Genomic DNA, 18763 nt, shown 5'->3' with positions numbered 1-18763 from the left:
TAATTTAAACTGCATTAATTTAGTTTACTTTATCAGTGTCATCAGCGATATTACCATTGCCTGCTGGCTTTCAAGTACATCTGTGGCATGTCTATCTACATTGCTATATTTTCCCATAAAGTCATTAAAAAAAAAACAAGACTGAGCACAAACACAAAGAGAATATTTTTTAAAAGTAAGCGTCTGAGGTTAAAGGCCAGTTTTTATTTATTTGTGGGGAAAGGCTGTCAGCCCTACAGCAAAAAGGTATGATGTTCTGCAAGTGAGGAAATGCCACTATCCTAGCAAATACACAGACACAAATCTCTTGTAGCATTACAGATCCATTGGCTGGGGTGAAATGGAATGTCAATCTCTAACTGGAGGCTTTTTGGAAAGCAAGATGTATAAGACCCTCTACCATCTGAGCCCAGCCTACACCATGCACAATGAGCCTTACTTAGGTGAACACTGTGCTTCACCCAGACTGATCTACTCGCTCTCCATCCGATTCTCCTTAAGCTTTTCCACTTTGCTCCTGCATGGAATACCCTCCCTCTCTGCCTATAAAAATCAGATCCATCCAATATCTTTCAGGAAGCTTTCTCCAACTTCTCTAGTTAGAAATGGTCTCTCATCTCCTCTGAAATTCTCTGAACTCTTATAATCTTTATTTCTATACCATTTGCTTAGTAAGCATCAACAAATGTGTTTTCATTCATTCATTCTGCAGTTCAATTCACTGTACCTGGCACATAGTAGGTGCTTAGTAAATTTTTGCTGATTGACTCAACAGACATTTATGTATTAAGTGCCTGCCACGGCATTCGATGTTACCAATATAAATAAGGTATGGTCTGTGCCTTCATAGATCTTATAAACTTATAGGGGGACAGAATACATATATCTATAGTCACAGGCATTAACAGAACATGGGCATACCCAGCCCATGCTCTATGAATTCCTATATGTATAATAGAATGCAAAACAAATTATAATAAATACATTATAGAGGTAAAAACAGAAAACCACTATATAGGACTGAAGAGAGTTAGGGTTATGGTGTTATCTTTTCATGCAAGTATGTCCTTTTTTTTTTCCAACTAAAATGCAAGCTCTTGGCATACCAGAATTGGACCTTATCCTTCTCTGTATCACCCCATTGTGCCTTGCACATAGTAGGAGCTCAGTGACAAATGATGCTAATACTCATGATCTGAATTCCTATGATCACATTTCACAAAAACATGATGGGAAAAAGTGTAATGACCTTCCCATGTCACATGGAAAACTAATAATGCATTGTCTAAAATACCATATGGCTATATGGCACAATGCTGGCTCTTGCTTCACAATTATAAATATACATCTCTCTGCACCAATAATTCCTGGAAGATATAACTTCACTCTCATTGTTCCTACTACCTGCGTTGGTTTCACACCATGATGATGGGCAGAGCTTTCAGTAAAGAGGCATCTTCTAGAAAGGGTATATGAATGCTGATTGGCCTCATGTGCACATCTAAATCAGGGCACATGATTCAATTCAACTCAGTCAACGTGAAAATAAACATTTCTTCCGTACAGACCACTGGGCTTTAACATGGGCTCTGACTTATTGGTAGTACTTTATAGAGCAGACACTGGAAATTTGCCGCGATGCTTGCCTAAAAATAAGCAGGTAGGTGTGACCAACCCAACCCTGGAGCCCAGTTCAAAACTGTTTTGAAGCAGTTATGTTGGACAAATGACATCCTTGAGTGACATGGCCTCCTGCTGGTGATTTACAAGCACCTGCCCATAAGACATTGTGTCTCACCTGCATACACAGCAACAAGGAAATTAACTCTTGCTCTTAAGCAAAAATTGAAGCTTCGGGGGGAGATGATGATGCAATCTGATCCCCCTTTTCTTCCTCCTAATCATCTAACAACTCTTGATTTTTTTGTTGAAATATCCTCCTTTATCAACGTTTTAAAGAAGATGCTATTTTGCTCATTCTGAAGCTTAGCTGCCTTAGCCCTATATGAGAAGAGTAAGTAAAATTTCCTTTGCTGTAACAGTGGATTCTTTCCACCCAAGAAAACCAAATGCTGAAGATAATTGATTTCATCAGAGTACAGTTATTCATGACAATGAAACTACAACTGCAGCAATCAGTAAGGACTAGCAGAGAATGTTAGGTTTAAAACACTGGTTCTGATTTTTCCACCCTACTCTATTTGTGACTGAAGTGCCTAAACAAACTTTCTTTACAGATGTCTGCTCCATCACAAAATAACCTGTTCATTTACCTTTAAGGAACCCCTAGACAAACAGTATGGAACTTGGTTTGTGTTTGTTTGTTTGTTTGTTTGTTTTAGAAAAGATTGTGAAACTTGTAACTGCCCCATGCAGCTTCCTCTGTGTTTGCTCAATCTAGGGAGCATCTCCCAAAACATTTAAATGGAATAAATGACAAGAGAGCTGTTCTGTCATCACATTGGACTATCTTGGGCTTGATGTCTGCTGGGCACATTTTCTTTAACTATTTAAGATTCTAGCTCCTCTTAGAACTAAGACTAGACTAATTTTTTTTTAATTGACAGATAAAAGGAGAGGAAATGAACATGTAGCTCTAATGAAAAAGGCTCATGCAACATGGAATAATGAAAGGGATGTTGGCTGCTGCCCTTTCCTGCATTAAAGGAAAAAAGAAAAAAAAAGATTCACAGAGCATCTTCTCATCTAACTTGTAGTTCAGACACTCAGGCACTGCATGTGTTTCTCATGCAGACCACTATCACATCTCTCCTCTGTTTTTAAACTACTAAAGAAACTCTTATTTCTTTAAGTTAAAAGGTTTTTCAAAACAACATCAGTGATATCCAAAAAAGAGGAGACGGAGGAGGAGAAAGGGAAGAAAAAGAGAAAGTGAAGGAAGGGAAAAAGGAAGAGGGAGGAAAGGAAGAGAAGGGGAATGAGGAAGAAGGACAGGAAGAAGAGGAGGAAGAAAGGAAGGAGAAGGAGGAAGGGAAAGAGGAAGAAGGGAAGGAAGAGTAAAGGAAAGAAGAATGGAAGGAGGAAAGGAAAGAGGAGGAAGGGAAAGATAAGAAGCGAAGGAAAAGAGAAGGAGGAAGGGAAGGAGAAGAGGGGTTGCAAGTGCATACCTTAACCTCTTGGTTGGTAAAAATCTCCACATCCACCACACAGGCAACCAGAGTGGAGACATCACAGTCCATGCTCCGGGCTGGCATTCCCCACTCTTTGTATTTAAAAAAGAAAAGAAATAGAACTCAGCAGCTTTGGAGTTGTCAGCTATGTGAAAAGCCTCCAATTAAGAATCTCCACTGAAAAGTGGGCAGTGTTGTGTTCTTCTTGGAGCTAGGAGGCAGGAACTCTTTGCACCCAGAGCTGCCTCCGCCTGGTATACCCTTGCAACTGAGCAGGCACAGCCGAGAAACAGCCCTCGTCCCTCTCGCATGGCAATGACATCACCACAAAGACTGACATAAGCTAAATCTACTTTTTTTTTCTCCCCCTCCACAAGCCTTTTATCTCCAGGCAGTGCAGTGGAGCAAATTGAACATGATTATGTGCTAAATCTGAACTTGGACTAAATCAATTCGGGCAACGTTCACTGGGAACTGAGTCATAGCTGTTGTTTCTGCCGAGTGCTTCTGTTTGCAAAAAAAAGGGGGAGGGGGATTGACATCAGAGGTTTTGCTCTGTTGGGGGAAATAATTCTGCAGTTAAGCATGGTGAATGAAGGTTTGCAGATTCCCCCCCCCCCCACTGCAATACTAGCATGAAGTTGAGGCATTTTGAAAATCTCTGGGCTTATGTTAATTGTCTGATGCCCATCAGCCGAGCGCACACGTCCTGTGCATCCGAATGCACGCAGAGTATAAGAAGAATGGAACTCCATCCTTAAAGGGGCTGCACATGACTGGCCATCAGTCACTTAGGTAGGGTAAGAGAAGGAGATAATTACAGGTTGGTTAAATGGTCTCAGAGGAGCGTCAGGGCAAGCTGGGGACTTTAAAAGCTCTCTTCCATGTTCAGACATTCAAGCAATCACCAAGGTCACTGTAACCAAAAATGGGCCCGTGTGCAGGAGGTTACAAACAAAACATGCATCTATTTCTCTTAGTGAGGGGGAAGGGCACATACAATGGGAGCAACACACTGACATAGGTCAGTATAAGGGACCTGGGTCTGTCTTTTGCTTTAGCCACATGCATCCCTTCCTCTGCCCTTGGCTCTGGAGAGAGATAACACCGACCAGTAGGGGTGGGCAGAGGAAACATTGAGAACTGGCTTTCATTTAGACATTAACTATGAAAATTCCGTTAGTATTCATCAAATATTAGGGCATTTTCTAACTAGAGGAGACATTGGAAATCATCCTCTAGGTTAACACCCTCCTAATTTTACATAAAAGTAAATAAATACCGAAAAGTGAAATGACTTCTCCAAGGTTACACAAAGAGCTCAAAATAGGACTAGAACCCAGGTGACCTGTTTCCTAGTCTAGTGCTCTTTCTATAATACCACATAGCCTCTAATCCTTTAATACTCTAATAGCTTTTTACCTGTAGTGGTTCCTATCCCATTGGCTTGGGGAGAAAATAGGCTAATAACTGCAAACTAATATTTATCATTTTGAGGCAGCTGGATAGTCCAGTAGATAGAGGACTGGGCCTCGAATGAGGGAGACCAGAGTTCACATTTGGCCTCAGACACAGTCACTCTGGGCAAGGCATTTAACCCTGTTTGCCTCAGTTTCCTCATCTGTAAAATGAGCTGGAGAAGGAAATAGCAAGCCACGCCAGTATCTTTACCAAGAAAACCCCAAAATAGGGTCACAAAGAGTCAGAAATGACTGAAACACAATAGGACTTATCATTTGATCACTAGAACTCATGAAAGGATTATAGAGGAAGTGTGGCTCAGTGGATAAAAGCTAGCATTTATATATCACTTTAAGGTTTGAACATAGATACATAAATAGACAGATAGATAGATAGATGTCACTTTACATATATATAACTGTAAGGTTTAAATAGTAATTGATATTTATCTATCACTATTATATATATGATAGATATATACATATATATATATATATCACTATCCAAACATTAAAGATGTGTGTGTGTGTGTGTGTTAGTCATTTGACTGTCACTATAACCTTGCCTGTGAGGTAGGTGATATTATTACCCTCATTTTACAAATGAAGAAATGGATGCTGAGAGAGATTCAGTGACAAGGAAGGAATGCAGATAAGCATTTACATAGTGCTTATTATGTGCTAGGCACTGTACTAAACAATTTTTTAAGTTAAAAAATTAAATTATTATTATATATTTTTAAAAATTTAAAACAATTTTGGAAAATATCCTCACAAAATATTGAAAGAAACCTGATATGTGTTTTATTATCTCCATTTTCAGTTGAGGAAACTGAGGCAAACAGAGGTTAAGTAACTTGCCCAGGGTCACACAGCTAGTAAGAGTCTCAGGTCATATCTGAACTCAGATCTTCCTGACACTAGGCCTGCTGCTCTATCCACTGCACTACCTAGCTGCCCAGAAATGATAAATAAGATGAGTGAGACATGATTCAAACCCAGGTTGAATACTCTATCCACCTGGCCCTCTAGCTGCCTAACTGGATAAAGTGTTGGACCTGTATAAAGTATAAGGATCCAGGTTTAAATTTAGGATCTGGTTCTGACCGGTGTTACTTGGGCAAGACATTTAATCTTTCTGGGCCCTGATTTCCTCATCTCTAAAATAAAGAGACTAGACTAAAGGACCACTCGGGTTTCTACCAGTTCTAGATCAGTGCTTCTGGGATACCCTCCTCTTCCTTGGGGGAAGAGGCAGTAAAGAGGAAGAAGAGCAAACATGGAGAACACGGACATTTCCATAATCCTTTGTTCAAACGTCACGACAAAGGGCTCCAATTTTACCTGCAAAAGATAATTGTGATATTTCTAGATATATTTTTGTTGTCATTCTTGTTTTTTGAGTAACACTTGAACATTCAATGTTCCCATCCTTCAAGGAATCACATGCATCAAATTTAATCCACCAGGCAAACAACAAATGTATTTCGAGCATTTCATGGAGTAGGGTGTTGTGACAGGCTTATGAGGGAAACAGAAGTGACATCTCTTGTTTCATTCCGTTATCTCCACACACAGCCATCTCCCCTTTTTAAGGCTTTCATCCCCCTCTATCTGGACTACTACAACAACCTCCTAAATGGTTTCCCTGCCTTGTCTCTCCTTCTCCAATGCATTCTCCACACAGTTATCAAACTGATTTTACTGAAATTTTCTGACAACCTCCTCTCCCCTTACTCCGAATAAACTCCCTCTGATGGTTAGGAACAAATACAAACTCTTCTGGATCACATTCAAAGCCCTTCATAGCTTCGCTTCAACCTAGCTACCTTTCCAGACTTACTGGCCTTCTTGCTGTGTCTTACACAAAACACCTTATTTCTCACCTCCACACTTTTGAAAAGTCTGTCTCTTCAGTCCAGAATGTACTCCCTCTTCACCGCTACCTCTTAGGATCTCCAATTTTCTCCAAAGCTCAGCTTAAAAATCCACCTTTACATGAGACTGTTTCCTAATTCCCCCAGTTACTAATGCTGTCCTCACTTCCAACTTCAACGCCTCCCTCCCAGCCAAAAAACCTTCTATTGACTTTGTACGTGCTTTTCTCCTCCTTTAGAATCTAAAGGTCCTGAGGTCTGTTCATTTTTGTCTTTGTATCACCAGCATCTGACACTGTCTGGCATGTAGTAGGGGCTTTTAAAAATGCTTGTTGATTGGTTGACTGAAAAGGCATAGTTTGAGTCTAGCTGGGGAGAGAACTCATTTGAATATAAAAATATACAGGGTCTCCCAAAATCTTAGTGCAGTTCTGAGCTTTAAGTTTCTAATGCTAATATCAGGAAGTCGCAATATTTAACTTGTAAAAAATTGTATGATTGTGAGTAATACAACATGTAAATAGGTAAATACTATATATGCCTGACAATTTGAGGAGTGAGCACTGAGGACTAGGAGGATTAGAAAAGGCTTCCCACAGAGAGTAGCCAGCTAGGGATTCTAAGATGCAGAAGTGATGGGAGTGAACATTCCAGGGATGTGGAAGGAAAGGCATGGAGTGCACAGCATGTAGGTCGGTTCAACAGGAGCATAGAATGGCTGAAGGAGAATAATGTGTAATAATGCAAAGATTAAATCAGAGCCCAGTTGCTAAGGGCTCTTCTGCCAAGATGAGGAGTCTGTATTTTATTCTAAGCAATAGGGAGCCCCTGAAGGTTGACAAGTAAGGGAGTTGTGTAGTCAAATCTGTCCTTTAGGAAGATTATTTTAGCAGCTGTTTGGAGAGAAGATGGATTGGAGAGAGGAGACTCATAAATTCTTTCATATTAAGGTATAAATGACTGGAAAGGCTTAGTGTTAACTCTGGAAGTTATTTTTATCAGAAGTCAAAGGCAATCCAACTTTAATACTGGACTTTTAGGCATCAACAGGGAAAATGGGGAAATATTGGGGGTGAAGGAAACACCTTTCCAGGGCCTCTGGATTTACACCAAGCAGGCACTCATTTCTTCTGTTTATGCATAATGCTGGTCAAGACCAGCTGTTTATGGTAGACTCTAGTCTTGGCATTATTTGTCTAGATAATGCCTTGCTAAGTCTCTCTCTGGCCACTGGGCATCAAGGGGCCATAGGCCTTCCAGTCTCAAAAGCAGCACCAACTATATCTTTGCTGATTAATTGGTAACATTATTTTCCATTGCCATTACCTGGTTTTTTAAAGGCATGATTCAGAGGCAGCATGAAATTGTAGAAGCCAAAGAGCTGGGCTCTGAGTCAGGAAGAACTGAGTTCAAATCCTGCTCCCTGCATAAACTGGCTGTGTGACACTGAGCAAGTCACCAGTACTCCCAGGCAATTGTCTAAGGCTGTAAACTGTAGAACAGGTGTGGTTCTGCACTAAGAATGCCTAATCTATAGGTCAGATTAATAACCAAAAATAAATAACCACAAACAACCCACAAAAGCAGTATAGATTTTTTTTCTTCCTTTCCCATACTTGTACAGGAATCCTTCAGGGATCAAACTACTTCCTCACCCATTATCAGTTATTAGCCCCTTAGCATGAATTAACCTACCACATCTGCCCAAGGAACAATCATTCCCCCTTAACTGTAGTGCCTTCCCTCTGAGACCAGCCCTAAATTATTCTATCTATACCATGTTTGTACATAGTTGTTGTCATGCCGTCTCCCCACTTAGATTTTGAGCTCCTTGAGAATAGGGACTGTTTCCCCGCCCTTCTTTGTAACCTCAGGGCTTAGCACAGGGGTAGAGAACCTGCGGCCTCAAGGCCACATGTGGCCCTCTAGGTCCTCAAGTGCGGCCCTTTGACCAAACTCAAACTTCACAGAACAAATCTCCTGAATAGAAGGATTTGCTCTGTAAGACTTGGACTCAGTCAAAAGGCTGCACCTGAGGACCTAGAAGGTCACATGTGGTGTTGAGGCTGCAGGTTCTCTATCTCTGGCTTAGCACAAAGCCTGGCATACTTAATATGCTTAATAAATATTAATTGACTGACTGAGGGAGTTTTAGTGTAATGGACTTATCACTAGTTTAGGACTCAAGGGCCTTGGATTCTAGTTGCGCTGCTAACTCAGGACATGGTCTTAACCTCTTAGACATAATCTCTATGAGGTGCAATTTACCTTACGTGTAAAATGATAGAGTTGGATTAAATGTTGGGTAGGATGGGAGCAGCTTTTCCCTGATGAAGCTCTTTTCCTTCCACATACCATATAATTACCTAAAAGAAGTCAAAATTTGCCCCAGGACTTGATTGACCCAGCTTCCTAGATACAGTTTCCTGGTCATCTAAAGGCAGGAGTGTACTAGTAAATATTTAACAACCAGCTCTCCTAAAAAAGAAAAAAAGTACCCACAACCCACTTTTAAGCTTAATCTGTATTGTGAATATTTTATCCATCACTTACTTAATTGTAGACAATAAGCAAAACAATAAGTCAAGCCCTAATTTGTAGCTTTTCCCAGTTTCCAAGGTGTAAATGCTCACACTGAACATTTAACAATCAGCTCTCCCAAGCTGATATGAGATGCTTCTAATATGCCCCTGTATAAGGGCATAAAAAAATCCTAGCCAGGGGGAAGTTAGGTGGTGCAGTGGATAGAGCACTAGCCCTGGATTCAGGAGGACCTGAGTTCAAATTTGGCCTCAGACACATAACACTTACTAGCTGTGTGATCCTGGGCCAGTCACTTTACCCCATTGCCTAGCCAAAAAAAAAAAAAATCCTAGCCAGGCGAAGTCTAGGCCTCTCAGATTTAGTGGGTAGCTAAGATCACAGATGAGGCAGGTGGTAGCTCAATGGATGGTGTACCAGGCCTAGAGTTAGGAAGATCTGAGTTCAAATCCAGCCTCAGCTACTCCCTAGCTATGTGATCTTGGGTAAGTCATTTAATCTCTGACTGCCTGACAAAATGGATCCACTGGAGAAAGAAATGGAAAACCACTCCAAGATCTTTGCCAAGAAAACACCAAATGGGGTTACAAAGAGTCCAAAATGACTCAACAATGTTTACACCTTGGACGCTGGGCAAATGCTACAAATTGATTTACTGTTTCGTAGATTGTTGAGACTTAAGAAAGGGATGAAGAAAATATTAATAATGCAGATTAAGTTTAAGAGTATGTTAAGTGAAAGCTGGTTGTTAAACATTATATCAGCACACTCTTATGTAAGAGGATTATAGGATCATAGGTTTAGAGACAGAAGGTACCTTACAGGAGGCAGAAGGAGTGGTGGAAAGGTACCAAAGACATACACTGTCTCCTTCCCAAATTTGCTGACAGCCAGCTCTCTTTACAGCTGCAGGGAGCCCAGGCCAACTCAGCACCTGTTAATATATTATCTCTTCACCACAGAGCACCTGCTTCTGCTGATTCACACACACACACACACACACACACACACACACACACACACACACACACACACACACACACACACACAAAATTTTTCAGTTAATCTTAGACAGTGGGCTCCTGAGGAGTCCAGCATCATTCCTTAGGATCACAGATTTAGAGGGGACCTTGGAGTTTTCCTCATCCAACTGCTTCATTTTACAGATTCTGAAATCGAAGTCCATGAAATAACGTGACTTTCCCAAGTTAGATCAAAGGGTTATAGGTTTAAAGCTAGTAAGGGCCATGCACTACACAGATGAAGAAACTAAGCCTGAGAAGGTGAACTGACTTACCCGAAGCCTCCCAGGGTCTCAGAATCACAGGGCTGTAGATTTAGAGCTGGTGGGGAGTTTATAGGTGATCTCGTCCAATCCCCTATTCAGAGGAGGAAACTGAGGCCCAGGAAAATGACATGACTTGCCCAAGGTCACAAAGGTCACTTCATGATTTCAAGATTGTAGCGTTACAGATCTAGACCTTAAGGGTCATCTAGTTTATCCTTTTCATTTTACTGACAAGGAAACCCAGAGAGCCGAAGTGACTCGTAAGCAGCCCAGTCAGAATTTGAATTTGGGACCCTTGTGTCTAGCTAGAATCAAAGCTCTTACACTGCATCACACTGATCCTTTTCCTTGTCCTCGATCCTTTCCAAGTCTGAGGAGAGAGACCTTTTTTTGTGGCTCACCCTCTGGAAAGACATAATCTCCCAGCTAGTTTGCCCCATATTCAATTAGCTGACAGTCCCTTGCGGGTTCTCTGCAATTGCTATGATGCTGAAATACTTTTCAGAACCAATCCCACCAGCACCAAACCACGACAATAGGGGATTAGCCAGCCAGACAGTTCAGGATTACAGACACAGACAGGGAGCCATGGGAATGATGGGTCGGAAGGAATGAGACAGAAATAAATCTGTTTTCATCATTGAAGCTGAGTTAGAATTAGGGAGAAAACCCCTGGTAAGCACTCTGTCGGACACTGAGCTAATTCTGCTGGAGCATCTCAGCTTAGCAGAAAGTTTGTTGTGGCCTCCTTCATCCCCTGGGCCAAGCCCCATGAGCCCCTGTTTGGTCAAAGAGCTTACCCCACAGTGCCAGAGAAAGACCCCATTAAACAGATTGTGCCAGCGGGCTTCTGTGAAAGCCAGCGTGTGTCCTTCAGACTTTTTGTTTACATCCAAACACAGACAGGAGGGATCTTCAGCTTTTTCCCTAAGCCAGGAGGGAGGAATTTGAGAGGCAGGGCACGTGGAGTCAGGAGGACCTAGGCTCAGATTCTGTCTTTGACACATCTAATGTGACTCTATGCAAGTGACTTGATGTCTCTGGGCCTGGAAAATGAAAGGGTTAGATTCAGTGACCTCTAAGGTCCCTTCTAACTCTACATCTATAAGCCTAACACAAGGGGAAGATGCCAGGCTGTTCTCTGGACTTGTGTCTGATGGGCAATCTTTTCCCCACTAGGAAAAAGAAAGAATTCTAATTTGGCCCATAGTTGAGCTTTGAATGTCTTTCGATAGTGAATAGAGAATTGATTGGCGTTTGGATCAGGAAAACCTGATTCCTCATCAGCACTTACTTATATCCAGGAAATCACAGGTTTGGTTATAGATCCCATCCCCTTCTCCCCACCAAAACACATACACACATACAACACACACAACACACACACGCATACACATATTGTGTGTGCTCACAAACATGGGCATATACACAAATATATAATACACTCACACATCTATATCACACAATTCATTCACACATGCATGTGCACACACACACAAGTGTCCCAGTCACTGTGTCAGATTCTGGTCCAGCACTTTTGCTGGACTGTGCTATGTCTAAAGAATTGATAATACCTAGTCACATTTACCTAATTGTAATGGTTTATGGAATCAACGCAACCACTGGAGGTTCCTTAAGCCAAAGACAAGATTTAGATGCAGATGACCAGGGACCTAAATGTGGGCAGCTAGATGGTAAAGAGCGTGGGACTTGGAGTAAGAAAGACCTGAGTCCAAATCCAGCATCAGACACTTACCAGGTAAGATACCCTGGTCAAGTCACTCAACCTTCATCTTCCTTGGTTTCCTCATTGGGAGAATCAAATGACAACTTTGATCGCCACCTTCTACGTAAAGCCTTTCCTCATCACCTCCCATTGCTGATGCCCTCTCTCCCAAACTATCTTGGATTTAACAATTTGGTATTTACTTTGTCTGTATTCTTTATATGCTAATATGAGCACCTGTTGTCTTCTCTCCCTTCCCTCTCCCCTCCATAGAATGTAAACAGGTTGAGAATAGGACTTTTTTCAGTTTCTGTCTTTGTACCCTAGTGCTCCTTGAAAGGAAAGCGATGGCAAATCTGGACAGCGTACCTAAAAGCAGAGACATCGCCTTGCCAACAAAGGTCCACAGAGGCAAAGCTGTGGTTTTTCCAGCAGCAATGTATGGCTGTGAAAGTTGGACTATAAGGAAAGCTGAGCATCACTTTCAAATTGTGGTGCTAGAAAAGACTTTTGAGAGTCCCCTGGATAGCAAGGAGATCAAATCAGTCAATACTGAAAGAAATCAATTCAGGCTATTAACTAGAAGGTCAAATGCTAAAGCTTAAAATAGTTCGGCCACATAATGAGAAGAGAGGAATTATTTGAAAAGACGTTGATGTTGGGAAAGATTGAAGGCAAAAGGAAAAGGGGATGGCAGAGGATGAGATAGTTAATGTCATGGAAACAACGCACATGAACTTGGCCTAACTTTGAGAAATGGAGGAGATAGAAGGGCCTGGTGTGCTATGGTCCACAGGGTCATGAAGAGTTGGACATACCCGAATGACTGAACAACAACAAATCCTAGTGCCATGCCCAGCACATAGTAGGTGCTTAAAAGAGGCTTACTGAATAATTGGTTGATTGAAACCCAAACCTGTCACAACAGCTGGACCCAAAGAATAGGTGATTACTAGGCTGATATCAACTTGGGAAAGAGGTACATGATTCCTTTATTGCCCCCCTTTCCAAGCATAGCTGACCTGAGACTTCACCTCACGTGGGAAGTTTCCGTCATGACCATTTGCCTTGCTCTCCCTGATAAGAGCTATCTCCAAATGGAGAGGACAACTGGAATTTGTAATGGATTTTAAGTTGATTATGAGTCCTTTTCCTTTTCCTTTGATCTCTCTGAGACAGAGACCTGGTCAAAGTTTTATAGCCCTTTGGCTGTAGCTTCAAATTGTTCTCCAGAGTGGGAGAAGCAGTTCACAACTCCACCAATGGTTCATTTTTCCCTGCATCTCCTCCAGCATCTGTCATTTTCCTTTTCATTCATGTTAGCCAATCTGATAGCTGTGAGGTGGTACCTCTGTTGTTTTAATTTTTTAAATATGACTATTGGTAGTTTTGATTTCTTCTGAAAACTCCCTATTCATAACCTTTGACAATATATAAATTGGGGAATGGCTCTTATTTTTTATAAATTTGGCTCAGTTCCATATGTATAAAAGTATATTTATATATGTGTATGTATATATATATATATATATATGAGTTAACATATATATATATATGTATGAGTTAACATATATAAACTACTTTGTAAACTTTAAGGTGCTATATACATTGTAGTTATTATTATTAATATTGTTATTATTATTGTACATATATTATCCTCTCTAGGAAACCGTATGTTCCCTAAAGGCAGCAGCTGTGTCATTTTCATCATTGTTTCTCCGCACCTAGCATGGTATCCAGCATATAGTAGGTGCTTATGGATATTCACAGAGCTGAAAAAAAATTTTCTTTTTTATTTTTGTTCAGTCATTTCAGTCCAACTCTTTGTGACCCTGTTTGGGGTTTTCTTGGCAAAGATACTGGAATAGTTTGCCATTTCCTTCTCCAGGTCATTTTACAGATGAAGAAACTAAGGCAAACAGGGTGAAGTTGACTTGCCCAGGATCACAAAGCTAGGAAGTGTCTGAGGTCAGGTTTGAACTTAGGTCTTCCTGACTCCAGGCTGGCACTGTATCCACTGTGCCACATAGCTGCATAGATAGATAGACAGATAAATAGATACATAGATACACACATATATGTATGTATATGTATCTATTGACATGGATATGTGTATATATGCACATATATGTATACGTACCTGGATATAGGTATGTGTATGTGAATACACATATGTACACATGTGTGTATTATGTATATGACTGTATGTGTGTATATATGTTCCCTCTGGTTACCTTCTTTCCCCATTTGTCTCAAAAGGTGAAAATTGGCCTCAACTTTCCTTCTCCTACAACTAAACCTTACACCTGAGTTAGAAATATGTACTTAATTCAAGAAACCTTTACTAAGCAATCACTATGTACCACTGCTATGTTCAGTACTAGCAATGCAGAGATGAACACCCAGAGCATCCCTGCTCTTAAAAAGCTTACTTTCTGTTGTCATGTGTTTCATTAAAGAGAAAAGGATTGGATCTGTAACTTCACTGGTTTGGGGAACTCCTAGATGAAAACACGTCTACTTAACGCACTTCTCTATGACTAAGTGACTTGCCCAGAGTCACAAGCGTGTCACATATGTGTCAGAGACCAGATCTGTTGCCATGTCTTCCTGATTCCGAGGCCAGCTCTCAATCCCACTATGTGACACTGCTTCCAAGTACGGCTAGGAGCAAGCTCTTCCAAGGTACTCCATTAGGTGACAGAGCCAGAAGCCAGGGCAGGGTGATCTACAAATGAGCTTGCCCATTCATTCACACTTATTGCAGGCTTAATCAGCAAAGGTGTATTTAGCATATACCCTGGGCACTTGCAAAAACACAGAAGCATGAAGAAAATGGCTCAAGAATGGAGAAAGAAAAACAGGGAAAAAAACAGGGAAAACAGATAATAGAAAGGTTTTCTTGGAAAGGTCATGCCTTTTCAACATTTTTTTTTAAATCTAGTGCCAAAAATTAGCAAAATTTTTAATTATATGGACTCTATGGTAGTTATACATAAGAAGTAATATGATTATTCTGTAATTCTATGGCTGAGTGCTACAAATGTGCAACCTGCAGGCTGAAGCTGTCCTTGATTTTCCCTGGCCATAGATTTCACCAATATAAAAATACTGGAAAGGGAAGGGCAAAATACCATATGACTCACTTTAGGGTCTGAACCTAAAAGGAGCACACCTAAGCAGTTGAAGTTGTCTACCACTTTAAGAAAAGAGTTTCATCCTAATGGTAGTACCAAGATAGGTACAATTAACAGCTCATATCTATGTGGTTCTTTATATACATTATTCTCATTGATACATACAACTCTAGAAGACTGGAGATTACTGTCCTCATTTTATAGGTGAGGAAGATGAGGCTCGAAGAGGTTAATTGACTTGTCCAAGGTCAAATAGAGTAGGGACTCCAATCCTGTTTGTGATTCCACATCCATTATTCTTTTTAAAATCTCTTTTTCATGCCTTTCTCCAGAGAGGATTTCTCTCACTCTCTTCATTATCCATATACTCTTTCTGTCTAGTCTAGACCCTTGTTCTCTAGTTCATGACTCCTATGTAATTATCTAGTCTCTCTCTATTTACTGTATTCCTCATAGAATTAAAACTGTCATGGTATCCACTCTGGGCTCTCCCCCTTAGGCAGTTTCTGCCCCTGCCTTGTAGACTTGGCCTTGAGGATTCCTTTTTTCTTCATTGTGCCTCACCTCCAGAACCATGCTGATTCCTGCAGGTTATAGAGAGAACCCTGCCCCATGGCAGTACACACACTCCAACATATCCTTGATTATGCAGTCTGATCTTATCTGTCTGTCTGTCTGTCTGTCTGTCTGTCTGTCTATCTATCTATCTATCTATCTACCTGTCTGTCTGTCTATCTATCTATCTATCTATCTATCTATCTATCTATCTATCTATCTATCTATCTACCTATTTCCCGTAGTTACCTTCTTTCCCCATTTGTCCTAAAATCTCTCCCGTGGTTCCATGACTTCCTACTCCACCAGGTACCAGTTGCCCCTAGGAATTCCAATTCTCCTTTCCAAACATAAGACAAGTGGTCTTTTCAAGCACCAAATCCCCCAGACCATACCCACACAAGGTTCCCATCTTCCTTGTTAGGCCATTTCTCTTCATCCACAAAAGCATTCATTAGTAGAAATCTCTCCCATCACCAAGGCAAAGTCTCCCTCCTTTTCCCTCTTTTTGAGTCCTTCCCCCTCCTCCTCACTCACTCCCCTTGCAGGCACTTCTCCTTGATTTGACCCAGGCATATCACACACTCCCTTCTATTGCCCTGTACTCCTGCCCTTTCACACAGACACACACACACACACACACACACACACACACACACACACACATTTTGTAGAATAGTCTCACAAAAACCATAGATTCACCTTTAGGCAGGGTATCTCCAGGTTCTGACCCTAATGTCCTAGGCCTGCCTCTTTATTGTTACCTCTACCTGACTTCTACCTTCTTCTCTGAACTTTTGTGTACATTTAGAAAAAAAGTCTCTTATTAGTGCCTGTGCTGTCACTCTGTTACTGCTGCTGTCCTTGGTTGTTGCATTCACTCCTTCTTCCTGCATTTCTGTTGTCTGGGGTATATGAGAAGCAAAAAAACCCGCTTCATTTCTGTTTGCTTTCTAAGAATATTTCAAACACCTCTGTATTATTAAATGTCCATCTTTTTCTTTTTTTCATTTGTGATTAAGCTTAGATTTGTAGATTATGTCACCATGGACTGCATCTTGAGCTTCCTAGCTCTTCAGAATACATTATTCCATTCCCTTTTGTATTTTCTGGTGTGTACAGAATAGTCTTGTGTTATTTGAATTTCCTTTCACTTGCATTTGAAGGTCTTTATCTTGATTGCTTTCAGAAGTTGTTTCAGAATTGAATTGCTAAATTTAACTACTATATATCTTTTTTTTTTCTTGGAGGCAATCTATGAATTATTTCAACTGACATTTCATTTTCTGTGTTCAGAAGAGTTGGGCAGTTTTCTTATATTATTTCTTGCATTGTGGAGTTCAGGCTTTTTGACTGATTGTGTACTTTTGGAAGACCTCCAATCCTTAGGTTGTCTCTGCAACTTCTATGTGTTGTCTTCAAAATCAATGTGTTTTAATTGGACAAAGAACATATTTTCTTTTAATGTTATTATTTTCTTGCTTCTCTTCTTCTAAGTTGCTCTTCAGTTCTGTGTATTTGTATTCTCAATCAATTATTTCTTTGTCTTATTTTTGTTTCTTAGTCAATGATTGAACCTTGCCATTACAGATTCAAGGCTTTTGTTGTTGGTTTTTTTTTACTTGCCAATCATTTTGCTATGCAGATCATAAATTCTGCTCTCATTATTCTCATTCTTTTTTAAACCACAGAGGAACAGTATGTGTCATTCCATGTTCTCCTCATATTCCACTGTTTCATCAAGTATTGGATCATTTTCCTTTATTTTGCAATATTTATTCACAGATGTCAGAACTTATTTACTAGATCTGGAGGCCACATTTTCTTCTGTTATTCATGCTTTCTCTGATTTATCTGCTTATGTTCAAAGTCTTTGAATTTTCTTTTACCTGAGATTTTTGGTAATTTTAGTCATCTCTACCCTTATTTTTTCCTATTGCTCATTTTTTTACTCCTTCCCTTCTGATGGTGCTTTTTCCTAGTGGGAGCTAGAACTGAAAGTAACTCAGTCTTCTACCATGCTAAACAATTCATGCTTCACTTTGTAGGTTTCTGCTCCAAGTAACTTTTGGTGAGATGGAATTGAATCCAGGTAGATGCTGGGCTTAGTAGAGAACTTTATGTTCAGTACACATTTTCAACTCAATATATCCAAAACAGAACTCATTATCTCTTCCTCTAAACTCTCTTTTTTTCTACCTTCCCTATTACTATTCAGGGCACCATCATCCTCCCGATACCCTAGGTTTGCAACCAACATGTTATCCTCAACTTCTAATTATCACTCACCCTCCATTTCCAAATTGTTGCTAAGGTCTGTCAATTTTTTCTTTGTAATATCTCTCAATTATATTCCCTTTTCCCCTCTAATACTGCCACCAGCCTGGTACAGGCCCTCATCTCTTCACACCTACATTATTGTAATAGCCTGCTAGTGGATCTGCCTTCCAAAAGTCTTTCTTTACTCTAGTCCATCCTCCACCATTAAGCCATCAAAATGATCTTCCTAAAGCACATATCTGACCATGTCACTCCTCTGCTTAATAAACTCCAATGGCTCTTTATAAACTGCAGGATAAAATACAAGATCTGTCTGCCATTCAAAGTCCGTGATAATCTAACCACCACCTCACCACCCCACCACTCCACCACTACCACCACTTTTCTAGTCTTTTTATACCATACACCCCACAATATACTCTCTTATCCAGTGACACTGGCCTCCTTGCCATTCCTCAAATAAGACATTTTATCTCTTGACTCTAGGCATTTTCTCTGGTTGTCCCTCATGACCACAATGACTAGAATCTTCATCTCCTTCTCCTGCCTTTTCTGGTTTCCTTCAAATCCCAGATAGAATCCTACCTTCTGTAGGAAGCCTTTCCCAATCTCTTTTAATTCAAGTGCTTTTTCTCTGTTGATTATTTCCTAGCATATATACGTATGTGTGTATATGCATATATATGTGTGGGAGAGAGAGAGTATATAGAGGTTTGCATGGGTTTGCTACCTCTCCCATTAGACTGTGAGCTTCTTATGGGCAGGGAC

The 18763-nt window shown here is 40.5% G+C and overlaps 1 protein-coding gene across 4 annotated transcripts in view; it reads right to left on the bottom strand.

Annotated features, from left to right (window-relative positions):
- The window catches only part of RCAN2 (regulator of calcineurin 2), a 355633-nt gene that overhangs the window by 150064 nt on the left and 186806 nt on the right, over window positions 1-18763 (bottom strand). For 2 of the 4 annotated variants that reach the window (XM_020993900.2, XM_020993901.2), the window contains exon 1: window positions 3129-3409. The exons of the other annotated variants lie outside the window; for them this stretch is intronic. In XM_020993900.2, the coding sequence (XP_020849559.1) occupies window positions 3129-3215 (87 nt within the window). In that variant the 5' untranslated portion in view covers window positions 3216-3409. Of the gene's footprint in view, window positions 1-3128; window positions 3410-18763 lie in introns of those variants that run through there. 4 annotated transcript variants of the gene reach the window in all.

Source organism: Phascolarctos cinereus, unplaced genomic scaffold, assembly GCF_003287225.1.
Source record: "Phascolarctos cinereus isolate Bilbo 61053 unplaced genomic scaffold, phaCin_HiC Scaffold_5;HRSCAF=322, whole genome shotgun sequence".
NCBI classification, from domain to species: domain Eukaryota; kingdom Metazoa; phylum Chordata; class Mammalia; order Diprotodontia; family Phascolarctidae; genus Phascolarctos; species Phascolarctos cinereus.
This window is presented reverse-complemented; position numbering and strand designations above follow the sequence as displayed.